Source organism: Salvia hispanica, chromosome 4, assembly GCF_023119035.1.
Source record: "Salvia hispanica cultivar TCC Black 2014 chromosome 4, UniMelb_Shisp_WGS_1.0, whole genome shotgun sequence".
In the NCBI taxonomy this organism is placed as follows: Eukaryota; Viridiplantae; Streptophyta; class Magnoliopsida; order Lamiales; family Lamiaceae; genus Salvia; species Salvia hispanica.
Window position 1 is genome coordinate 14,837,334 of NC_062968.1, and position 23,877 is coordinate 14,861,210.

The 23,877-nt window shown below is 37.3% G+C and overlaps 5 protein-coding genes across 9 annotated transcripts; 3 read left to right on the forward strand and 2 right to left on the reverse strand.

The window, feature by feature from the left end:
• The first annotated feature begins 1,671 nt into the window (after positions 1-1,671).
• On the forward strand, positions 1,672-9,068 carry LOC125220434 (AT-rich interactive domain-containing protein 6-like). The gene is made up of 14 exons (XM_048122603.1): positions 1,672-2,216; positions 2,458-2,554; positions 3,174-3,304; positions 3,380-3,419; positions 4,529-4,581; positions 5,123-5,168; positions 5,489-5,590; positions 6,023-6,154; positions 6,244-6,295; positions 6,443-6,521; positions 7,047-7,113; positions 7,205-7,255; positions 7,949-8,041; positions 8,784-9,068. The coding sequence occupies exons 1-14, from the start codon at positions 1,948-1,950 to the stop codon at positions 8,886-8,888; spliced, it is 1,317 nt and encodes a 438-aa protein (XP_047978560.1). The 5' UTR covers positions 1,672-1,947; the 3' UTR covers positions 8,889-9,068.
• A 271-nt stretch (positions 9,069-9,339) lies between these two features.
• On the reverse strand, positions 9,340-9,874 carry LOC125220435 (AT-hook motif nuclear-localized protein 26-like). Its single transcript, XM_048122604.1, has 2 exons — positions 9,520-9,874; positions 9,340-9,395 (listed from the first exon to the last, which is right to left on the reverse strand). The coding sequence occupies exons 1-2, from the start codon at positions 9,872-9,874 to the stop codon at positions 9,340-9,342; spliced, it is 411 nt and encodes a 136-aa protein (XP_047978561.1).
• Positions 9,875-11,907: 2,033 nt separating this feature from the next.
• Positions 11,908-16,032, forward strand: LOC125222076 (SWI/SNF complex subunit SWI3B-like). 3 transcript variants are annotated; one of them, XM_048124499.1, is made up of 7 exons: positions 11,908-12,125; positions 12,221-12,618; positions 12,990-13,361; positions 13,751-13,850; positions 14,385-14,518; positions 14,606-14,797; positions 15,753-16,032. In XM_048124499.1, the coding sequence occupies exons 1-6, from the start codon at positions 11,945-11,947 to the stop codon at positions 14,786-14,788; spliced, it is 1,368 nt and encodes a 455-aa protein (XP_047980456.1). In that variant the 5' UTR covers positions 11,908-11,944; the 3' UTR covers positions 14,789-14,797; positions 15,753-16,032. The 3 variants fall into 3 exon arrangements, with proteins under 3 accessions (XP_047980456.1, XP_047980455.1, XP_047980457.1); XM_048124498.1 differs by lacking the exon at positions 15,753-16,032 and having other exon boundaries at positions 14,606-14,897; XM_048124500.1 differs by lacking the exon at positions 15,753-16,032 and having other exon boundaries at positions 14,385-14,509; positions 14,606-14,897.
• Positions 16,033-17,607: 1,575 nt separating this feature from the next.
• Positions 17,608-20,796, forward strand: LOC125222077 (AT-hook motif nuclear-localized protein 10-like). 3 transcript variants are annotated; one of them, XM_048124503.1, is made up of 7 exons: positions 17,608-17,743; positions 18,133-18,163; positions 18,266-18,530; positions 19,098-19,150; positions 19,530-19,661; positions 19,930-20,091; positions 20,378-20,796. In XM_048124503.1, exons 3-7 carry the CDS (start codon positions 18,278-18,280, stop codon positions 20,600-20,602), a joined length of 825 nt encoding a protein of 274 aa, XP_047980460.1. In that variant the 5' UTR covers positions 17,608-17,743; positions 18,133-18,163; positions 18,266-18,277; the 3' UTR covers positions 20,603-20,796. The 3 variants fall into 3 exon arrangements, with proteins under 3 accessions (XP_047980460.1, XP_047980458.1, XP_047980459.1); XM_048124501.1 differs by having other exon boundaries at positions 18,133-18,530; XM_048124502.1 differs by lacking the exon at positions 18,133-18,163 and having other exon boundaries at positions 17,645-17,743.
• Positions 20,797-20,903: 107 nt separating this feature from the next.
• On the reverse strand, positions 20,904-23,413 carry LOC125219222 (short-chain dehydrogenase/reductase family 42E member 1-like). Its single transcript, XM_048121136.1, has 6 exons — positions 23,348-23,413; positions 23,007-23,240; positions 22,376-22,718; positions 21,979-22,247; positions 21,614-21,810; positions 20,904-21,468 (listed from the first exon to the last, which is right to left on the reverse strand). The coding sequence occupies exons 2-6, from the start codon at positions 23,194-23,196 to the stop codon at positions 21,025-21,027; spliced, it is 1,443 nt and encodes a 480-aa protein (XP_047977093.1). The 5' UTR covers positions 23,197-23,240; positions 23,348-23,413; the 3' UTR covers positions 20,904-21,024.
• Between the last annotated feature and the right edge of the window lie 464 nt (positions 23,414-23,877).

The window sequence follows — 23,877 nt, forward strand, 5'->3', positions numbered from 1 at the left end:
TTATCCAATATATAGTATTTGCACTAAACTGCAATATACGATGCTTCAAAATTTTCCAAACCAAAAATTACAAAAGAACCAACACAAATTAAATGTCACACTGCAACTATCTTATACATTCACGCTGGTTCATGTTATACAAATGAAGATATTCATACACACAATATTGAGGAAGGCAATTCCACTGTAAACAACTAGCAGAAATTTGTTACGGTTGTCCATTCCATTTTCGCATCTGTTCACATGTTAGACCATCATGTCAAACAAACGAGCCCTTAGAGAATGAGAGGGAGACTATAATACCGAGTGAAATAAAGGGGGAAAAAATTGGAATGACACAAAATTAAATTAATCAATAATTATACCAGACGGGTATCGAGTTCACAATACCCGATCCAGATGCCCGTATTGGCCGGCCGGGTCGGGTATTTCACATTCGAAAATGTAGGATGACGAAATTCATTTATTGGGGGCAAAATAGTCCACGTAAATGGTCGCCCGCACCATATCCAATTTCGTTCGTTTGAAGTTTGAACGCAGAAACAGAAGCAAATATAACTCTCTGTGCTTCGCCGGAACATTTCGCCGTTCGCACAAAGTTTGAACAAATTGTTCTTTTTTTCTCCCAATCTGTAAATAAAATCCTAATACTACAATTTTCAGGTCGAATCATACACGTGAAAAAACACCAGCTCACTGCGCTCGCGCATTGTCTCCTCATTTTGCTCCAACTGAAACACAGAACAAGCCAAATCCTTGATTCGATTGCTGCCCCCACAATTCAACGTTTTCAAGCTCTGCCTGCCGCAGGCAAGTTTCTCCACTTAGTTTTTTTTTTGGCGGAATTCATGCACGTTTTTTTTAATTGCGTATCTCCCGTTTATCTAATCTGAAATTATCATAATCAGACTTTTCATCCTGCGCCGTAGTTGTGATTATGCTAAATGCTCGATCTGTGATGAAAAAGAAGAAAAACAAAAATTAATGGGAGCTTTGCATGTTCCGTTACTTAGTTTTTGGTTACTTTTTCCTTGTCCGTGATGTTGAGGAATAAGATAGTATCTGCCAAAATGAGCAAAAGTGATGTAGAGATGAAGATGCCAAAAAATTCTATGATGATTCAGGAAATAGCATCGAAGAGTCTGAATGCAAATCAGTTGACCCTAAGGTTGAAGTTAAAGAGGAAATTTCCTGTGCAGCTGCTGGATCTGGGGATGGAAACGGAAGGGAGAATGTCGAAGAAGAACTAAATAAAGTTTCAGATGAAAAAGTTGAAGACAAGATGGATGTGGAAGACCAAACTAACCCTGTAAAAGAGGCCATTGGGCCAATAGAAGGATCAACCTGTGGAATAAGCATTACCAAACTTGATGATAATGAGCCAATAAACACTGAAACTGCAGCTGAGGCACAAACTGCTGCTCGTGATTATAAAGAGCTATTAAACACTGAAACACCAGCTGAAGCAGAATCTGCTGCTAGGAGTGCAGTGAAGAAACGAGGTGACATAAAATTTGAAATGGTTGAATGTGATGCGACTATTTCTGGGGTGAAAGAAGATGCGGCTGACGAGAATGATGTGGTGGATGAAAACCAAGGGGCCGGTGTTGAGAAACGACCCAATGAAGATGTTGATGTGAAATATGAAGTGGTTAAATGTGATGCTACCACTAATTCCGAGTTGAAAGAAGATCAGCTTGCTAAGAACGATATGTTGGATGAAAACCAAGGGGATGATGTTAAGAAAATTCCAAATGAAGATGTTGTGGCGAAGTCTGGAGAAATGGGCAAGGATACAGATGATATCGAATGTATTTCCTATGAGACGGTGGTGGAAGATGTTGGTGCTGGAAATGCCCCTGCACAAAATAGGCAACTTCAAACTGATTTTTTTTCCAAGGACATGATGCTAACATAGGTGATGTTCAACCGGGTGTGGATGAAGAGATGGAAGATGTTGTTCACTGTGATCAGGATAAGATGGTTAAATATAAAGAACAGGGTGCAGAATCTTTCCTTGTGAGCCATGAAACTCATGGGAATGAAAAAGCTTCTGAAACTGCTGCCAAACTGGATGCTGAAGAATCTTCACTTGCGAGCCAGCCTGAACCTTTTACACCCAATTCTCTCATCCGATGTTCTTCTCAAAAGCAATGTTATGGATGGCGTATGGCGGCTTACGGCGGTAAGCCAAAAAACCGCCACAGGGATATGGCGTAGCGCTATAGCGGGATATGGCAGTCGATAAATTAATTAATAAAATATTAGTAATATATGTATAGATAAATTCAAAAAATTAAAAAATAATAAAAAATGTAAATATCAACTACTAAACCCGTTAATAAAGCATAAAGTCATAAGCAATTATATATTATGCATATAATAATAAGTCTTAGTTCAACCATTAAAATATAAAGTCATCATCATAATAAGGCAGAAGTTTCTTTTCTTTTCTAGATATATGGATGTGGTTCTTGAGGCTTTCCTAGAACTTGATGAGGTAGAAGTTTCTTTTCTTAGACCTAGACCTAGTATAAGTGTTAGGCTCACCAATGTCTGACGACTCGTACACGGTATCCCAATCAAGTGAATCTCCATCAAAAACCATATCATTGCCTTCACCTTCACCTAGTATAAGTGTTAGGTTCTTTGGGAGAGAAGGCGCAGGCGCGCAGCTAGTGTTTTTTGGGAGGGAATCTGATTCTAAGAACAAAAACCCTAATTTTTTACTAATTGGGTCGGGTTTGGGCCGGGTTTGAGGGTAAAATAAATTTGGGCCATCTTATTTGCTAATTGGGCCGAGGATTTGGGGCAGCCCAACCAAAAATGACGCCATATCTGCCATGGCACCGCCATGGCGCCTCATTCGTGGCGGCAAATGGCAGTCGCCATTAAAAAGTTCCATGGCAGCATATCAGTATGGCGTTTTTCTTGAAACCCGCCATGCAATGGCGCCACGGCGCCGCCATAGCTGATATTTAATAACATTGCTCAAAAGACTGCAGACCATAGCCGAGAAACGGCCCAGCCTGTTTCTAGTCAAGCAGCACTACCTTTCGTAAGAAATATAATGTTCAGCTGAGAATACAAATGATATTATAAGATTGGATTTTAAGGATGAAGAAATGTCCAATGTTATTTAGAATGCACTTTTTCCTTGTTGCCATTTTTAGATGGGGGAAGATGATGATGGAACACCTGAGGATCAAGCAGCATTCATGAAGGAGCTCGAGCATTTCTACAGGGAGAAGACAATGGAATTTAAACCACCCAATTTTTATGGGCAGCCACTAAATTGTCTGAAGTAAGCATGCTGAGCTGTTGATTTTGCTATGCCCTCTCGCGTATATATTTATTTCCTTGGTTTGGTGGCTGCTAGGTTATGGAGGGCTGTAATTAGGTTGGGAGGCTATGACAAGGTATGCGTGTCCAGATGTTCCATTCCAATGTTACTTTTATTTGTATTCCATGTTACTGCTTCTTGGCGTTAAGATTAATGTTCTATATGACTGTATTATTGTTCATGCATGTGCCTCAAATTATATGTACTTAAAAGCTTGGAAGTTTTTAGATTTTTTATGCAGACTGGTACAACTAAGAACTTAGACTAAATCTGGTCCTAATGCTAAAGATCAAAAGGTATCTATAATGAGTGTGTTGTTTCACTATCACAGGAGTAGGATGGATAATAGACTTCAAATATAAATAATTTGGTGTTGACATTGTCAAGGATAGGAGATAAGAATGAAGTCATGCATCCATATTCCATATTATGTGTGAAATAAAATGCATATGGACACGTAAAGTGAAAACTCCCTCTAGGATTGTTTCATTTCAGTAGTCAAAGTCTATGGAAAATAAAATCATGTTATTTCCATCATCAAACCAAGTATCTGTTAACCGGCAGTCTGGCGCACATGGTTTTGCACTTACATTTCTTGGCACGATTCAAAGAATGAAACCTTACAGCATTATAAGGCACTTTTTTGTTAATACTTGATGTAATAAGTTCCTTTATGTGTGACAATTAAATTGTTGTTATGGTTCGTTAAATTATTCAGCTCATCATTACTAAGGGTGTTTAAGGTGGGGAACTTTATTTTAGAATTAACCCTCTAATAACCAGGCCATATCTGTAGCTATAAGTTGTTCAAGGCTTCAAATTCTTCTTGTTTGACTGGACTTAAGAACTAACATTGAAGTTGACAAATGTTCTCAAACATGTCTCAGAAACATGAAAATGTGTGTGCAACTGGTTTTTCAACTTGTGGAAATGAAGAGCAGTTTTCAGTTTCACTGCCTGGTAATTCTGATAGAGTACCAGTTTGCTTCGTGATCTTAGAAAACCTGAGGGTTCTTTATGTTACTCAGATGGACTTACTCACAATGTTACCACAAGTCACTTAATGGCGTTCTATCTGTCAGAAACTTGAACTTCTTTGATAAGTATTTTTGTTGAGTGCATTGACAACTCAGACAAATTGATGTTTTGAGCTGCCAAATTTATGAATTTGTGAATCTTTGTTAGGTAACTGGATCCAAGTTATGGAGGCAGATCGGAGAGTCATTCCATCCTCCAAAGTAAGGCATTCTTTTCTTTAAATGATTTTTTTTAAAGTCTTGTGTTCTTGCTGATGCCACCTTTTTTGTTTATATGCGCCAAGCTTCAACTTTATGTGGGCTGTGGTAAAGGTGGGTGGGTGTGTCTCTGTAACTTATAGCTTTAACAGTCTGGGGCTACTGCTGCATTGTAAACCATATCCAGTTTTTTCTAAAATCATTCTCTTTAGAGTTAGCTTTAACAATCTAGGGCCACTGCTGCATTGCAATCATATCCAGATATTTTCTAAAATCATTTTTCTTTAGAGTTAGATTCATTTTGATTTTGTAAGCTGCACATCAAATGATGTTGTCTCATCTGATATGTGGTCTAGTGGTCTTTACTGAAAATGTGCTTGTTATTCTACCTGGCCTGTGGTGTAAAAGGACAGCATTTATAGTTATGTTGGTTTAAATGTATATGACTATGACTTCTATTATTATGTAATTCCTTCTTCTCCGCTTTAAACAAAGTGCCCTTAGAAGTTTTTTCAATGCTCTCCTATGTTTTTTATTGCTGCAGGACTTGTACTACAGTCTCTTGGACCTTTCGGATCTTCTATGAGAAGGTAATGATTTTCTTTTAACTTTTCATGCTGTAACACACTGATTTCTATTATTACCTCTGCCCTGCAAAGAAAAAGAAACTGAACAAATTTCATTTGGTTCTGTACATCTGCTACAGGTCTTTCAGTGATTTGGTGCTAATGCTTTAAGTAGATATTGCCCCACCTTATTTATTTTGAAATAAGTCAAATTAACAAGGAAAACATGGTCATATGTATTGCTCTTTGACCATATACTTATTTCTGCTTTATTGGTAATAATTTGGTGCTGCGTCTAATCTAGTATCTATATAAACCTTATTTCTTTCCCCTATTTGCATTAGTCTCTCCTGGAATATGTAAGGCATAAGACACAAAGTGGTGAGCTTCAACTCCCTGTAGTGTTGCTCCCTGAAGTTTCTGAAGTTTCTGCTGCTGATGGTGAGGTGAGTTTTCATTCAATTGTTCCTACCACATGTTTGTACCTTCGATTGGATTTTTGCAGTAAAACTCTGTTACTTTAAGAACCTTCCATTTTGTGGCTCTTGAGCTGAGAAGATTTGATACCTCTCTCATTGTTGCAGACATTAGCGGAGATTGTAAAATGTTGGTTAATGCCTGTTGTGTCTGTTGTAAACAGAGGGTATATTGTTTGTAATATGCGCCTAACTGTACAAGAAAAAAGCATATATGAGTGATGTTTGACTTATTATATGAGCGAAGATGGCTTAAAATTCCTCATATACCATATAAATGTGTATACTTCTATCCTTTTTTTCTGCGAGGCTTGTATCTGTTTACGTTTCTGTTATTGTGCTATAACTGCAGAGGGCTTAGTATGAATACATCACAAGTTTAGATTTATGTATTTTTCACAGGGAAATGGTTATCAAGGATCAGGATCAGGACCAGGACCAGGAAGGCCTAGAAGAGATTCTGCTGCCCGTACTATGCAAGGTTGGCATGCCCAACGCCTTGGGGCTGATGAGGTTGGGGATCAAGTTATGAAGGTACCTACGAGTGATATATTCAAATCAGCTTGATTTGCGATCTGGCAGCATGGTTTTGGGTTACACTTTCTGCAATTATAATTTGGCAGGACAAGAATCTCAACAGTATGGCTAAGAATGAGAAGAATCTCAAAAGCATTAGTAAGCTAGATTTTGTGTTAACATGTTTTTAGTATATTAACCTCATCAGATCAACATTGTTGAAATTAATGTTGTGATGAAATATGTTCTATTTTGACCTATGAGCATGAATTGAATAGATCGCTTTTCTGTGCCTCACATTTGTAGGTTTATTAAAACAGAAGAGACCAAATGAAGTGGAGGATTCAAGTTCAAGCAAAGCCACTCGAACTGATGTATCTAAGCAGTTAAGTCTTGATTACATTTACAAGTTCTTTGTACTTAGCTCTGCTATAATATCACATAATCTTGCAGACTGTACTAGTGTACTGTAGTATTTTTTAAAAATTGACTTGATTTTTGAAGATGTGTATTATTGTACCTAATTTGACAAACATCCACAAGAAGCCGTCTGATGTATGTTTCCAGTGATACCATTTTTGTGATATTATTGACCAAGATCGAAATATTTTGGCTAGTTGGTTTCCTATATCTAATCTAAGTTAACTTGTATAGTAATTTGTATGTAGAACATTGGAAAAATATACACAAACTTTGTTTCTTCATTTTCAAGTATTGTATGGTATTGCATGTGATTTACCTTATGCCAATTGCCAACACTAGTCCTTTGTCAAAGCTAGTCTGCTGAAGAGGATTGCTTCTGGAATTGCTAAACGAACATAAATCCTGTTAACAACCCCCCTCCCCCCCCCCCACCTGTATATCAACTCAGTAGCAATTAACATTGTCTAAATCTCCTATTGACTCGTAGACTGGTGACATCTGTTGTTGATGTTGGGCCACCAGCGGACTGGGTGAAAATTAACGTACGCCAAACTGTATGTTCACATCATCTTACATTTATTCTTCAATTTGTAGAAATTACTCTAATGCACAAAAGGAATTGATGTACTTGTTTTATATGTGCAGAAAGAATGTTTTGAGGTTTATGCCCTAGTGCCGGGATTGTTACGCGAGGAGGTGTGTGCTTTGTGTAGTTTCCTTTACTTGTCATGGATTGTGATTCCACAATCTTTCTCACCAACTCCATATGAAAATAAATAACTAAACAAGGGACAACTTTTGAGAGAGAATGTCATCCTCTTTCACATGTTTCTTACCTCATCGCATGATTAAATCTGGATGGCTTGAGTGGGATTATTCTTCATAATTCTCTACTTCAGTTCAATCAGAAAATTGAGAAATTAGACAAGCTATATAGTCATAGCTGTTGCAAATGTTGTTGGAACTTCATAAGATTTAATTCAATATACTATTATTCAGGAGTGAGTTTTCGAAAAGAATATTGTCCCACTCAATCCAATCTTGAAGTTTAAAGGATGAAGTGCAGAAATATTAGTTATACAATTGTACTGTAACTTTTATTCATTGTTTCCAAGCACTATATTCATGATCAAGCACTTTTCCTAAACTCAATTTGCTCAAATACTTATCCAATTGAAAACATGTCTTAATCATAATTATTTTCTTATTGTCTGCTTAAATTGTTATTCGCATGCATTGGGTCACATCTTCGCGCTAATGGGAACCTGAAGCCTGAACTGACTAATTTTCACTGACTGTAGGTGTATTGTGTTTGTATCCCTCTTCTTGTGAAACAGTTTTTATTATATTGTAGATGACATATTTGCATTTACTCCATTGTTGGGTTAGGTGCGAGTTCAATCAGATCCCGCTGGACGTTTGGTCATAACAGGTCAGCCTGAGCAAGTTGATAATCCCTGGGGGATTGCACCATTCAAAAAGGTAGCCGGAATCTTCATCATTGTTATTTTTATCTGCATATTTTAAAAAAAACTACATGCTGATATATAATCTGTGACTACTGTAATTGGATTCACAATTTTTTTTCTAATAATCATCTTAATAAGGACATATCATTACTGTTGTGTTATTACAAATAATAAAATATGTTTGTTTCATAGTAGTATCACTTTTTATGTGTGTCGCATGTCCCTTTTGCAAGTAGTAATAAGTAAATAAAACAGTTGTTCCTTGATAAGTAAATTAGAAGAAGAAAATACTCACTTCATATGTCTGAAGTTTCAAATTTCCAGTAATATACTAATTGAGAGCCTAAATTAGTACACACAATTTATTATAGCTAAAACTTAGGTACTAATGTCCTCAAACCTGTGTTTTATTTGTTGATAAGTACTCTCTCCGTCCGTTACCAATAGTCTTGTTAGACACAAGTTTTAATGCAATATTGGTAAAGTACGAGGGAGGTAAAGAGAAACATACTACTGAAAATCAGACTATTGCTTGTGGATGGAGGGAGAATTCTTTAATTATTCTTAACTAGGTTTTATTAATCCATAATTAGGGTCTTAATTCTAACTACTTGGATGACCATATGGTGCGATGTTTGCACGAGAGAGTGCGCCTCAGTCGCTATTTAGTGTGCACTAATGATGTAGAGATTTGAGTTGGAACATTGGAAGTTTATGGTTTACAATTTCACATGCTTGTTTATGATCATGTTCAGGTTATCAGCTTACCGGCAAGAATTCAACCAGTACAGACTTCAGCCGTGGTAAGCCTGCACGGACGTCTCTTTGTCCGCATTCCAATTGAGCAGCCAAATATGTAGACAACAATTTAATTCATCGGTAACATCTACAACTTGCTGAATGTATTTATGGTAGTGGATTAGGTTTAGTTGCTGACAAAAATATGGGGAGGCTTTTTTGGGCTGTAAGATGATGAATTGCTGATGCTTTGATTCATCTCTAACTTGTTTTATCAGTGCTTGAATGAACAGTTAGTTTTTGGTGAATTTGTGGGTGCAGCAACATTTATTTTGATAAAAACTAATTTTCAAATATGACATCATTAACACAATATTTCAATAATATCAACATTTTTTTTATTTGTAGCAAATGTAGCACATCCAAATGCCAATTACAGGAGTATATGTTTGAATAATATTAAGAAAGAGAAGCACATAATATGATGATTTGGAAAATTAGCAGCTTATTCACCACAATCTGACCTTGATTCGCATAAATAAATTTAGAAATCAATAGCACACAAATTTAAGATCATTTGGTAATCATCAACTCATTCACCACATTGTAAGTAATAAACAAAAACGCAGCTGTTGCATGCATTGCGACAGAGATTATGAAGAAGAAAATGGTAGTTTGATTACATTGAAAAAGTGGTATCGATATTCCAAGATTTGAAGAAAATGTAAGCAGTGGTGGCGGATAATTAATTACCGGCATTCCCAGTGGCCAAATTGAGCAAACCGCCACCGCCACCTACGGCCGAAGAGTGGGAGGCAGCGGTTGGGTCTTGTTCCTCCTTCAAAGGCAGGCGTATATACTCCGCACGCTCAAACGACATGGCTGTCAAGACCAGCAGGTCGAGTGGGCCCACGACGCGCCCGCCGAACAGCTGTCCGTTCCCGGCGGAGACAAGTATAGAGAGATCGACGGAGCAGGGCGGCGAGCTGAGAGACATGATGATGGAGCAGCCTTGCAGTGTGACGACGCCCGGGCTGCAGCACGCTCGCATTGGCCACGCGGAGATGCACTCGACGACGTCGTTTCCGGGGAGGATGTGGGTCCGCATGGTTACGTGATGATGTTCTTGGAACCCTTGGGGCGGCCTCGTGGGCGGCGGGTTTGCGTTGGAGAGATGCTGGATCCGGATTGTGACTGCGGTGGAGATTCGGCACAGGGCTCTTCCATTCTCTCTCTCTCTCTCATTTCTGGGTTTCTTGCTTCTTGGTGGACAAGATGAACGGTTTTTTCTACTCAAACAGAGAAAGATAGAAAAGAGTGGAAGTGGAACACAAGTCGTTGAACCCCAGATTTGTTGCGTACGTGTATATATACAGAGAGACAGAGTTTAATCAATTTACTACCTCCGTCCCCCAAAATTTGCTACACTTTGACCCGACACGGGTTTTAAGAAATGTAATGGAAAATGAGTTGAAAAAGTTGGTGGGATATGGGTCCTACTTTTAAAGTATTAGTTTTATAATAAAATGTGAGTAGGAATGAGTTAGTGGAATATGGGGTCCACTACCAAAAATGGTAAAAGTGAAGTGTATCAAATTTTCAGGGACGGACCGAAATAGTAATATGTATCAAATTTTCAGGGACAGAGGTAGTATGATACTACTGTAATTCAAGCCACACCACAAATGATCAAGGTCTACTACTTTCATATTTATATAGTACTACATCACAATATATAAACTACTCCTTCCCTGCCATGATTTAAAGTTACTCAACACAAAATTATGAGTCTCATTATTAATTTTAGGGAAATTGCTCAGAAATATTGTCAACTCTCACAAAAATTTGATATTTTTCACCATCTTTAAGGGTAGTCTTAATTAAAAATTTTCTTACTTTTCAAATTGTGCGGATTTCCTTCACTAAATTTCCGGCATAAATTTTACCTACGTGGAATGTAGATACTAATGTTAGAGCATCCAACCATCATCAATTACATCTTCCCTACAAGATGAAATGTAGCTCCAACCATTACACATATATTTTTAATACACTGCGTTGATGAGTGAACAAGTTAGCAATTTAAGAAAAGTTATCAAATATAATGCACATATGCTGTGGATTTTAGTTGTTTGTCTACAAGAAGCTTTCCACACAAGTGATATCTTTGGAATAGTTGCAAAATATTTTCGAGGTTGACTAAAAGCATAATTTGGTATTGAATCGGATGAGGAAGCATCGAACTTAAAATGATTATAGTTAAATTTTTGAATAACTTGAAATGTGTTCCTTAAAAATAAAATCGAACCGAACCGAACCAAAACCTAAACGGAACCGAATCAAATTTTAAAAATCGATTTAGTTTGATTCGAATTTCAGATTTTTTGGTTGACCCTCTAAATGGAACATCTTATTCTTTAGAGCATCCGCAATGGTCGGCTAGCGACCGGCTAGCCGAACCATTGGAGGCGGCCAACGCGAAATCGCGAGCCGATCGGCGTGGGCTGGCCGATCGCTCGGCGCTGGCCGATGCGCTGGCCGCCATTGTGGCGGCCCGATCGGCCAGCGATCGGCCAGCGCCGAATTTTGTTTTTTTTTTTTTTAATTCTTTTTAAAAAAAAATTTTAATTCTTTTTTTTTTAATTTTTGAAAAACTATATAAACGCGATTTTCTCTATCTCTAAATTTCGTACAAGAGCAACATCTAGCGATTGACAACAAGATTCAAGGTGGCTCGTGTGTGGAAGCCCGAATTTTTTTTTATTATGTTATTTTTATGATTTTTAGTTAATGTACTTTTTTTTATTTAAATAAAATTAATGAATTTTCTCGTATATGTCTCGTAAATTTAATTCCGTATTTTAATCGTAATTTTAATTCCGTAAATGTAGTATATTTTGAATTATTTTTATTGCGGCTGGCCTATGGCTGGCCTAAATCTGATGTGACAGGTGGATTTTTTAATATTGCTGACGTGGCATGGGAGAGAATGGCTAGCCTATTGCTGGCCTATGTACCATTGCGGATGCTCTTATACTTACATTAGTGTTGAATTTGTTATTATCTTCTTTTTATGGCTCTCAAGTGCTAATATATATACTCATAGGTCTCAAATTTGCAAATTTTCCCAATTAGTTTTAACGGTGGCTTCCTCCCTCTGACTTCAATTAATAAAACGATGGCCGCTGAAACGACGCCGCCGCCGAAACCCTCCTCCTCTGAACCCTCTCCCGTCACTCCGGCAGCCTCCGCCGCCGACCGTCCACCTCCTTCCTCCGCCACACCCACAGCTCCGTCCTCCATCACTGCTCGCCTTAGCGAACCCGACGCCGATGTTATTCACATTCCCAGCTACTCTCGTATGCTGAATTCTCATCTAATAATCTACAATTGCGTGATAATTTGTCTGTGGTTTTTCAAAATTGATGATTATTTTTTGCTTTTATATCATCAGGGTGGTTTTCGTGGAATGCCGTTCATGAATGCGAGGCTAGATTCCTACCGGAGTTCTTCGATGGGAGGTCGCCGTCGAAAAACCCTAAGATTTTCAAATATTACAGGAATGCCATCATACGGCGGTTCCGGGAGAATCCTAGCCGGAAAATAACTTTTACCGAGATGCGGAAGACGATTGTGGGTGACGTGGGGTCTATTCGGAGGGTTTTCGATTTCCTGGAAGCTTGGGGTTTGATTAATTACGCTGGTTCTACTTCGAGGCCTCAGCTGAAGTGGGAGGACAAGGATACTAAGTCCGCCGCAGCGCAAGGCGGCGGCGATGTTGCTGTGGTGAAGAAGAGGGTTTGCAGTGGTTGCAAGACCCCTTGTACCATTGCTTGCTTTGAGTCTGAGAAGGTACCATTGCTATCAATTTTCTTTATATGTGTGTGTGCATTCTTTGTTGGCAAAAACTTGTGCTAATCCCCCATTAGGGCTTATTCATCATAATTAAGATCTAATCTAATTAGTACGTATGCACATTACATTCGAATACTCCAGAGCTGGAGCATGCCTCTTGTTTGTTTTGGCAATTAGGGATGATTTGTGCTTGTAGTATTTATGAGTAATATGGTGCTTTTCATGAATTCTGCTCTCAATGTGTGTTGATCACTTAAAAGTGTTTTTCATTATTTCTTAAATCAATATTCTCCAGGTATTTAGTGGAGTAGTAATTATATGTAACATTGAATGATGGGATCTAATACCTTCTTTTAACATGTGAGCAGCACGATATGACACTTTGTGCGAGGTGTTATGTGCGGGGAAATTATAGGGTGGGCTTGAGTTCAGCAGATTTTAAGCGGGTTGAGATCAGTGAAGAGGCGAAGTCAGACTGGAGTGATAAAGACACCCTGCAACTTCTTGAAGCTCTCATGCATTATGGTGATGATTGGAAGAAAGTAGCAGAGCATGTTGGGGGAAGAACTGCCAAGGAGTGTGTGGCTCACTTTATAAAGCTTCCATTTGGCGAGCAATTTGACGGTCCTCCGGAATCCAGAGAGCTGGATACCGAGTTAGGTTTACAAAATGCAGCAATGACCACAAAGAGGATGCATCTTTCTCCACTTGCTGATGCCAGCAACCCCATTATGGCGCAGGTAAGGACTTCCTCTTTGGGGTAAAAGAATATCCAGTAAACCATTATTGGTATCGCTATCTAAATCGTTACAGTGGTTTTTATAGCAATTCATAATTTTGTGAGATGATTGGGTCATATCATGCAATTTCTAGACAAGCTAAAAACTAAATTCATGTGATATATATCGGTTTTATTGAAAGTTTACTGTTATTGTGTTTTTCTGTCTTGATAATGCATTTTGTAAAATAGTTAGTACTATATGATACTGTGTTTGTAAAAATATTTTCTTTCTTGCAATCAAACTGGACGCTGATTAAAGACTAATGGGCTTAGCTTGATATTATTTTTGGATGTTTATGTTAATGCTGGTAATTAATAGACTTTGATGAGTGCACTCTTTCTCCCCAGGCTGCTTTTCTCTCTACATTGGTTGGAGTAGATGTTGCTGAAGTGGCAGCACGTGCTGCAGTAACGGCTATATCTGATGTTGGTAACTTGAAGCAACAAGGTATAAACTGCTTGTTTAAGGCTTAAAATTCATATGCATGTTCAATTCATTGATGTTTAAGTATATATGCACATTATATTGCTAAAGGATAGAGAGCATACAAGGAAAATACTCAAAGTAGTTGAAAGTAGAAGATAGTTTTATACTAACTCCAATATGATGATATAAGTGTTTGTAAGATGGTTAACAGTATTAACCATGTTATGCATAAGTAGTGTGTTTGTCTTTTTGGTTCTACGAATACATTGTAACCATCAAACAGTTTAGTGTCCCTCAAACAAAGATTGCCTTCTTCAACTGGCAAGTACAACATTACCTGTCAATCTTTGCAGATTAATATTAATCAGTGTTGCTTAACAGTATTACATTCTAATTACTAGTACTAAATAATTTAGACGTGTTAGGAATCGGTAGAGCCCATGTTGCCCCCTTGTTCTGCATTATTTAGAGTTGTTAGCATGATTGTGTGCATTTTGATACTGATTGGTATAAGAGATGACTTCACATCTCTTCTTCTCGTTCTTTCCATTGCAGAATCTGGATATGCATCTAATGGTAATACCCTGAACAATATGGAAGAATCTCTTGGTGAAGCAAAATTGCAGCTCGGGAAGGAAGAGGAGGAGCTGGAGAAGACCATATCTGGAATTGCAGCCCAGGTAGATCAAGTATTGCAACTGCTGTATATATATGCTGTGTGCTATTCATGAGTATGGTCGTCCTTCTGAACATCTGCTGGCTTCTTTCTTTCACAGACAAAGGAGATTGAGGACAAGATTTTTCAGTTTGAGGAATTTGATTTACAAATGGAGAGGAAATTGCAGCAGTTCCAACAGCTCCAGAACCTGCTGTTTGTTGATAAACTAACTATACTGTTTCATAAAAATGCAGCACCAAAAAGTGGAGACAACGCAGCAGAGCCTGTTAAGATCGATTGATTTCTCAACGTAATATCTTCTAACCCTTGTGTTGTTACATTTTAGTTGTATTACGAATTTCAGTTTATTGTAGCAGATCCATTAACTAAAATGCCTTCAACGACTACCAGACTATTGCGAACGAAAACATTAAAAACGCTTAAAACTCATACTTTCAAGTACTCTAGCATAAATGTAACCAAATACAGTATGTTAGTTGAGTTCATCAAACTACCTTCAAATCATCTTAAGCTTAGATCATCAAGCTGTTAGTTGAGCTCCTACACACATTCCTTTGTAACTAAAACCTACCTTCAAATCATCTTAAGCTTAGATCTAGTAAATCGATTCTTTTGAACTATTCTTGATTATAAAGGTTTGCCCATACAGTTGGAATAATCCCTTACCCGAGAAATATGAGTTAATTGTTAGGAGCAAGAAAAAAGTAAGCGACATAGTGTTCATCGTCTGAAAGTGACAATTTCCGATCACAACCCACTATCCATAGGCAATATAAGTTTACATTTTTGCCGTCTAAAAGCAACAACCCATCAAATAGAATGTAGGTTCTTTGCACTCGTAGGCTAAGACCTCAAATAGTGGATTAATAGGTGTTACGAGATCGTGGAAATAGAAGGATTTACTTCAAACAGTAATAAAACTAAGCTAGTGTATTTTGTTAACTTACTATGTCTAGTTAATCAGATTAAGTTGTAAACTACAGTAGTTATCTAGGTTTATCACTTAATACAAAAAAAGCAAAAAGATATTATTATCGTAGCTGATATTATTACTCCCTCCGTCCCGCTTTAACAGTCTCATTGACTTTTATGTCCTCTTTTTATAAAAATGATAAAAAATAGTTAAAGTGGAAAGATGGTAAAGTAAGAGAGACAATAATGTAGATAAGACTCTTCTCTATATTATTCTCTCTTAATTTACTATTTCTCATCTTTAACTATTTTTTTATCATTTTTACAAAAAGATGACAAAAAAGTCAATGAGACTGCTAAAGCGGGACGGATGGAGTATTAAATAGCGAATATAATTATCTTCTCTGGAGAAAAGGTGCCTCACAGGTTTTGCACTAATAACTGATGAAGCAGCACGAAACATGACTTCTACCATAATGCTATAATGTCTCCAAGTCATAATGCTATAATGAGGTTAAAATAGTCATTTTAGATTGTTTTAGATTTTATTTAAATTTATGTTTTGTACATATACCATATTAACCTTATACTTATAAAATATTTATTGGTGTATTTAATGACTTGATTATGGAAAGTTATGTGGAGTATAAGATATAGTACAGATTTCGGTGGATTAATTAAATTGCTATCTACAATTCTCCATGAACTCATGTCTCCATATTTACAATTCTTTCTTGTATTCATTTTAGAGAGAAGATGAGAAATAATTTAGTTTTGATTTTAATTGTCAATTTGCACAAACAAATATATAATTTCAAGGTAAAGTACGAATAGAAATATAAACAAAGCAATGAGCAAAAATATGGAAAATGGAAACAATGTGTATAATTTGGAATAAAGAGAAATACTATAAAATAACCGGAATTTATTATATTAAAACTTCAATAGTTATTTGATGCGAATAACATTTATCATTTTAATTTACTTTTAGATATCAAATTTATATGTATTTCATGATTTTGAGTAGCGATGTAGATTACACGAGGAGATACAATATTAATCATCATTAGTTCATTGAATGATACCACCAACAAATTAAGTATAAATACAATTAGTCCTTTTCATATCTTTACTAATGTTAATATTTATTTTATAATAAAATAATTTAATGCAAATAATTAGTTGTTATTGATTATTAGATGAGTAAACTTAATTCAAAAGTTAATTTTTATATTAGTTTCGAATAAAATAAAATTCTCCATCTTAAGATAAATTAATTCAAATCTTTTTATATTATGCAAATTTGAAGAAAGTTATTAATTGACTTAATTATAATTCCCCAAAGTTATTGGAAGTTACTATTAAGATAGTTAATTTGCATTGATTTGACTTTCCTTTAATAATTAAACGGTTATACTACATAACTATTTAGCTAATTTCTTTTTATTTGAAATAAAGGTATGTTTGTCCATATATAAATTATTCTTATAAAAAAAATATAAGGGCATTATGGCATGAAGACACTATGTCTTTAAATTACTACTCTATTATTAAATAGCGAATATGATTATCTTCTCTGGAGAAAGGTGCCTCACAAGTTTTGCACTAATAACTGATGTAGCAGCACGAAACATGACTTCTACCAACTACTACGATAATGTTAATTTTAAACTTATTTTTTCTTTTGAATTATAGGTACGAATCTCATCAATAGAAGTATTCAATATAAATTTAAAATTAATTATGTAGCAATAGTAATATGGAAGTTGTTGCCGTACATTAATTAGTGGTACTATATGATGGTTTTAGATCGATAGACTCTAATTATAATAGTAGGGGGTACATTAAAATGTGGTTATAATTGGTATGGTTTATGTAGCTAGATTGTATGGTTAGAATGTATTAAGAGTATTTTTCTAAAATTCGTGTCCAACATTAAATTGTAAAACAAACATAATTTCTGACATTAATTTTCTTAATATGGTTCCAATTTCAAAATTATTATGATAGTATAACAATTTTGAATTGTTAAAACTTAGAGAATATTGGGCTCCAATTGCAATTTTCGTAAGAATGATGGTGAATTTGCAGTAATTATTTTAACCTTCTGTATACGTGTAGCAAAAATAGGTAAAAGAAAATTGAAAAAGAAAAATAACAAGCCCCTCGTAATTATAAATAAATTAACATTACTGAAATTCATTTCTTCGCAAAAAATCCCTATTTTCTGTATCCGCAATCCCTAAAAATTCCCTAGCTTTGCGTTTGGATGTTCGGATGTTCCTGACTCTCAGCTGACACACAAAATTTTCATCATTTATTCGTGAGTTTTCTGATTTTTTTTTTAAATTTATTTTGGTTGATTTTATGTGCTATTATGTGTTTTTTCGTTATTACTTATTAACAGGAAAAAATGGTGAGAAATTAGGAATTTTGAAAACTATTTATCTTTTTGTCGGTTTAATTTGGAGCTCCTAGGTTGGTTTTCGGCCGATCCCTTGGAAAATTGGGTGGAAAAGGAAAACATTCAAAATTTTACTGCATAGAACATTCATCATTACTGAATCTCAGTTTTCCTTTTTTTCCAAAGCAAAATATTGGAATTCTGCGGTGTTGTTGGTGTGAATGTGCTATGCTTGAGTGCGTGAATGTGTTTGAATGGCGTCATTAAACTTAAATCAGTTAATTTGAGAGATTCTTCTTCTTCTTCAGCTGCTGAAGATCTCTGTGCAACATTTTCTTGGTAATTACTGCGTTTCTTCCGGGTTAATTTCGGAAACCCGCAAAAATGTCGGGTGGGCCTGAATCCGACCCGTTTACATTAACGCCGCATTCTGAGCCTCAGCTGGATCAGCAAATGCGCGTGCCCTACTCCGTGCCGCCGCCGTTACAGCAAGTGGGTAAGGAGGGGATGAGTGAGCAGAAACGGAGGAGGGGCCGGCCAAGGAAATATGGGACAGATGGCAGCATGGCCATGGTGATGGCTCCTGGGCCTGGGCCTGGGCCGCAGACGGAGAATTTATCTCCGGAAGTGGTTGTTGGATCGGCCAAGAAGCCAAGAGGAAGGCCCCCTGGTTCCACCAACAAGAAAAAGCAAATTGAAGCTATAGGTATTATATATTGTCTGTTTCTTACAATCAATATGGATAAGGCAGTTGGGATTCCTATTCACCTTTTATTATATTCTTATTCTGGATTTTTGTGTTTTTTTAAATGTGGCAAGTTACTTTAGTTGTGGTTTCTCTTATCTTAGAACTGTATATTGGGAAGAAATTGCCATTTGCTGAAGCTGACCATTTTTAAATTAGTATGGAAATTACCTGGATACCCCCTTCTAAACTTGCGTTGCCGTGTGAATGGTAATGCTTATGCAAGTTAGTGTATCTTTTTCTTTTTTTTTTCTCCTTTTGTTTGCCTTTATTTGTATTTATGAGTTTCTTTTTTTTCATTCTAGGAAATATTCTCACTTTACCATGTCTTGGCTTGTCCATAACTTGTAGTTTGATTGCTGCACTACACAGTGGAGCGAGCTTCTTTATATTTTAATGTTTTGTTTATTTATTTGTTACCTTTTTACTTTTTCCCTCTTCATTTGCAGCTTCTACTTTTTCATACCATTATTATTGTGTTGTTATCTTCTTATAACTTGAAATTCTCACACAACTTCATGCTTGCAGGTTCAAACGGGATTGGATTCATACCTCATGTAATCGACGTGAGGGCTGGAGAGGTTGAGAATTTACATAAATATTTACTACCATTCTACAATTACAGAGCTCATGTCTATTTGGATCTCTTTACTCAAAAGAATATCTTGATTCCTTCCACTTAAATACCCACAACTTCATCTATTCTAATTATGGTTCCATAAAAACTCATAGTATTTCGCAGAGTTGCGGTTATGTAGCTTGATTTGTATACTATTCTGTTTTCAAAATTTGGTGCATGTGATACTGTTCTAATGGAGTCTTTTATCTCTTCTTGGTATGTCTGATTTAGGTTTTCTCTGTGAGAGGTATAGATATACATATCTTTGAATGGATGGCATTGGATGGTCGAAGGGAAATAGCACCATCATATGTTGATTAATACTTGCTACTGGGTTTCAGGATGTATCTTTGAAAGTTATGGCGTTTTCTCAAAATGGTCCAAGGGCTGTCTGTATCCTATCTGCAAATGGTGCCATATCAAATGTGACACTCAGCCAAACTTCAAAATCTGGTGGAACTGCAACTTACGAGGTTTTTCTGAACCAAATGCTTTGTGAACCCTATATGGCACACTTTTATAAGGATAATCAATTTCTAGGTTTTATTTTAATCATGAACTGCTGATCTGTATTGGGTCGGGGTTCAAATTAGAGGAGTGGCAGCTTGCATATTTTACATCCCGATAAGCTTTATTTCCTACTCAAATTGTCTGAACAGCCAAGGATCAGAAATTCTTCTTGTTGCATTCTCCTTGCCCAACTGAATATACTTGCTAATGTTATTCTTTCTGTTTATGTAGGGGCGATTTGACATCTTGTCCCTGTCGGGCTCATTTATGGTATCGGATACTGGTGGTCCCAAAAGCAGAATCGGTGGGTTAAGCACAACGTTAGCTGGACCTCAAGGAAGGGTGTTTGGTGGTTGCGTGTCTGGTGTGTTAATTGCAGCTTCCAATGTCAAGGTATATTGCTCTCTGAAATTGTGTCCTTGTCCATGAATTGAGTTTCTAAAGCATGTTGTCATTTTCTGACGGTCACTACACTCAACTAATAAAAGTCCGAACGTCTAAACACCGCTGGCTTTGGTGAGAAACCCGTAGAGCTTCGATATATTCAGTCCCATGCTATGGTTGTTTCGGCTTTAGGATGTTCTTGTATTGTATCCCGAGTTTTTACATATTCCTGATTCATGGAGATTGAGCATTGTCTGTTTGCAGTTTCAACAAGTGTGGCTGTGTTTGATTGCAGGTCATAGTCGGAAGCTTTCTAGCAGATGATCGGAAAGAGCCAAAATCAGCAAGCCATATGGAGCCTTTATCTGGTCCACCGAAAGTGAACATGGGCGTTACGATCAGCTCGCCATCACAAGGTACATTCAGCGAGTCCTCCGGTGGGGCTGCAAGCCCTCACAATCCGAGCTCCGGTGCTTGCAACAACCAACCCCATGCCATGTCTGCCATGCCTTGGAAATGATCTTGTCTGCATAGTTTATGTTTGCCATCTTATAACCGTAGCTGTGTATGTCTTGTTGAATGCTAGTATGGTATGAATGCACCCAGTAGAATTGGGTTCTTGGTTGGCTGACACGTCAGATTGGATTGTAGCTGTTACATTAGTTACTTTCTTTACCATGCTTTCGGCTAATTGTTAACCACCAACTATTTGATGCTCCCTGCTTCACATATCTCCCTCATCCCATGTTACTTGGGGTATTTCTTTTCGGCATGATATTTAAGAAAATTGTGTTCAGTGAATTAAATATAGATAAATAAAGTAGAAAAGAGAAAGAAAGAGACAATTTTAAAAACTGGATAAAATGCTTGTTTCCAGCTATACACAAAATTTCAAATCTTAAAAAGCAACCATGATACAAGTCCACAGAGGAGAGAGAGATGTTACTTTGAATGAGTTTTAGCTCTTTTCAGTAAAAAACGCAACGAAAAGAATCCCAAAACAACAGTTTGCAAAAACCAACCTGCTGCATTTTCAGGATCACATCTTCTTGCAAGTTGCCAAGCGTAGACACCCTCCCCAATATGTGCAGCAACTGCCATGGTGAAGATTGCGCGTATCACCGTCATGGAGCGTAGAAAGAAAAGGCAAATCGCTCTTATCAGGGGAACCGGCCCCAAGTCAGGCAAGCACGCAGCACAGAACATCATTGTCATTCCAGTCAAAACAGCCACCCAGGCGTATATGGTCGGACCATCTAGTGTTCTTCTTTTCCTTTCCTTCCAGTATTCGAGCGTGGCAGCCATACCCTCTTTAGGGCTAACCAGAGGCCTATAACCCAGTTCCTCCTTCGCTTTCAGGAACGAAAAGTAATGGGTCACGCCAACCTGCCAAACATAAGAACAACAATTCTTGTAGTTAACAATATGTTGTGCATACAGCTGCCTTTTAATCGGGATAGCAAAGAACTACTTATCCAATCCCAAGTAGATAAAAGAATAAATAGCAGGAAATTTACGGGTCGGGTAGAACCTTGTAGACTTCAGCAGGAAGGATAAGAGGCTGAGGAAGCCACTTCTGGCTTAGACACGGGTACAAAAGTGAGTAGAACACTGAGATAAGCTTTCCGAGAAAAAGGGCTTGGGAGACTGGCAATGTCAATTTAGGCAATTCATAGTTCAAGCCTTCAAGCAGTGGCCTGAGGAACTCAAAACTGTTGACTGGAGAACCTGTGAATAACAAGGGAAACAACTAAGACGGAAAGAAAAATATTTCTCTGAGAGGAAACATGGCCATCAATGAACTACAACTCAATGTATAGTTAGTTTCTTGACAATGCTTCAACAAATCTAATTAAAAAAATGAAATATCAATAATCAACATATGGACCAGCTTACCATCCGATATGAAGTAGGCTTGGCCGGCCGCAACAGGCCGCCCTACTCTCCCAGGAATATCATCCAAAAGACCCATGCTAGCCTGGAGCATTGCCAGAACAATGTTATCAACATAGACCCAATCCGATTTCACCTTCGTATCCCCAATTTTGAAAGGCAGAAGACCCAACTTTGCAAGTTTTATGATCCGAGGCAGGTGCCTTTCTTCACCTGGCCCATATATAGCTGCAGGACGGATTGCACAGGAGTACAACTTTCCTTTCTCTTTTCTGTGTAGACCAATTCGAAATCAACCCAACGAAAATAAGAATGGACTAGAAACTACTGTTTAATTTTTTCCTACCAGACATTGGATTATATTTTAAGGAGGCAACAGGGAAAATACATAAAAACTAACCTAAAGGGTTGACCATTGTGCTTGAGAACAAGCTGCTCGGCTATAGATTTGCTGCGGCCGTATGAGTCAACATGGTCAGCAATAGGAAAGTAAGGTAGCGCCTCGTTTCCATTTAAGATTTCCTGCCCGCCAAATACAACATTATAGGTGCTGACATAAACGAGTCTGCTCACCCCATGCTCGAGGCAAGCATCCAAGACATGGCAGGTTCCGTTAATATTGATTTCATCGACACGCCCATACTGAAGCATCTCTTTTCCGGACATTCCATATGAGGCCAGGTGAAACACACAATCTGCCCCTTGTAAAGCCTTGTCAACATCTTTTTTCTTACGCACATCCCCTGATAATTGGAGTGTATCATCACATATGAATAATACGAATACTAATATCGAGATTATGCATTTGCTTGATAAGCCAAATAATTAAAAGTGCATAACCAAATTCAATCCTGCATTTTTCATCTCATATAGCTAGAAACCCCCAATTACTCAGTGCAGCTCTATCACTAAAAACAGAGTAACATCAAACAAATGTAAAACCCTAGATTAGAATGCATCTAAATGATTAGAAACAAGTGTGCATCTACGACAATAAGGTAATAATCTTGTAGGAAAAGAAAGAAGCAGACCTTGAAGATGACGAACACCGCGATCATGGAGAGCGGCAGACCAGGGGGATTCGGGGCGAATGTCAAAGGCCCGGACTTGATAGGCACCTCTTCTGAGTAGCTCGAAGCAGAGTGCGGAGCCCACGAAGCCAAGCCCGCCGGTCACCACAAAGGTTTTGCCTTGAATCCCCTCATTCTCACTCAAATGCATCTCCAAATTCAAACCAGCAATCTGCGATCACTCTGCGCCCCACTCTGGTTTTAAAGGCGATAATCAATAATCAATTGCTAAACAATATTTGTAATAAACAATTTCCCATGGAGTTCAATCTACATACAAGATGTTTTATACAACAAATTACCACAAATTATATTTATTTTTTTTGTCAACAAATCCACGCCAACCTCACACATGCTTTTCTCTATTCACTTCTACGGTGGAATGTATATTAAAAGTATATTTGATAAATGAGTTATCAACCTGTCAAACATGATATAAATGGATGTGATTCGTGTCACTCAACCTTATTCGAATCATGGGACAATCGAATCGTGGTCGTGGACTAATAGAATTAAAATTTAAAATCTTAATGATTATAAATATGTATTGTACGCGAGCTACCGTGTGGCTGTCATACACTTTTATATCGTGTGGCTGTCACTCTACATACGAGATGTTTTATACAAAAGGCTTTGACGACTCAATAAACATTCTCATCCATCATGTTGGCAACATGCAATTACTCGTCAAATTGATTGTACGCGAGCTACCGTGTGGCTGTCATGCACTTTTATACCGTCACAATTGGTTGCGTCCTAGGGCTGCTGGAACTACTCATGAACTAAATTGTTGTGTTTTCATGTATTGCCATATTAAATGAGTTCCTTTATA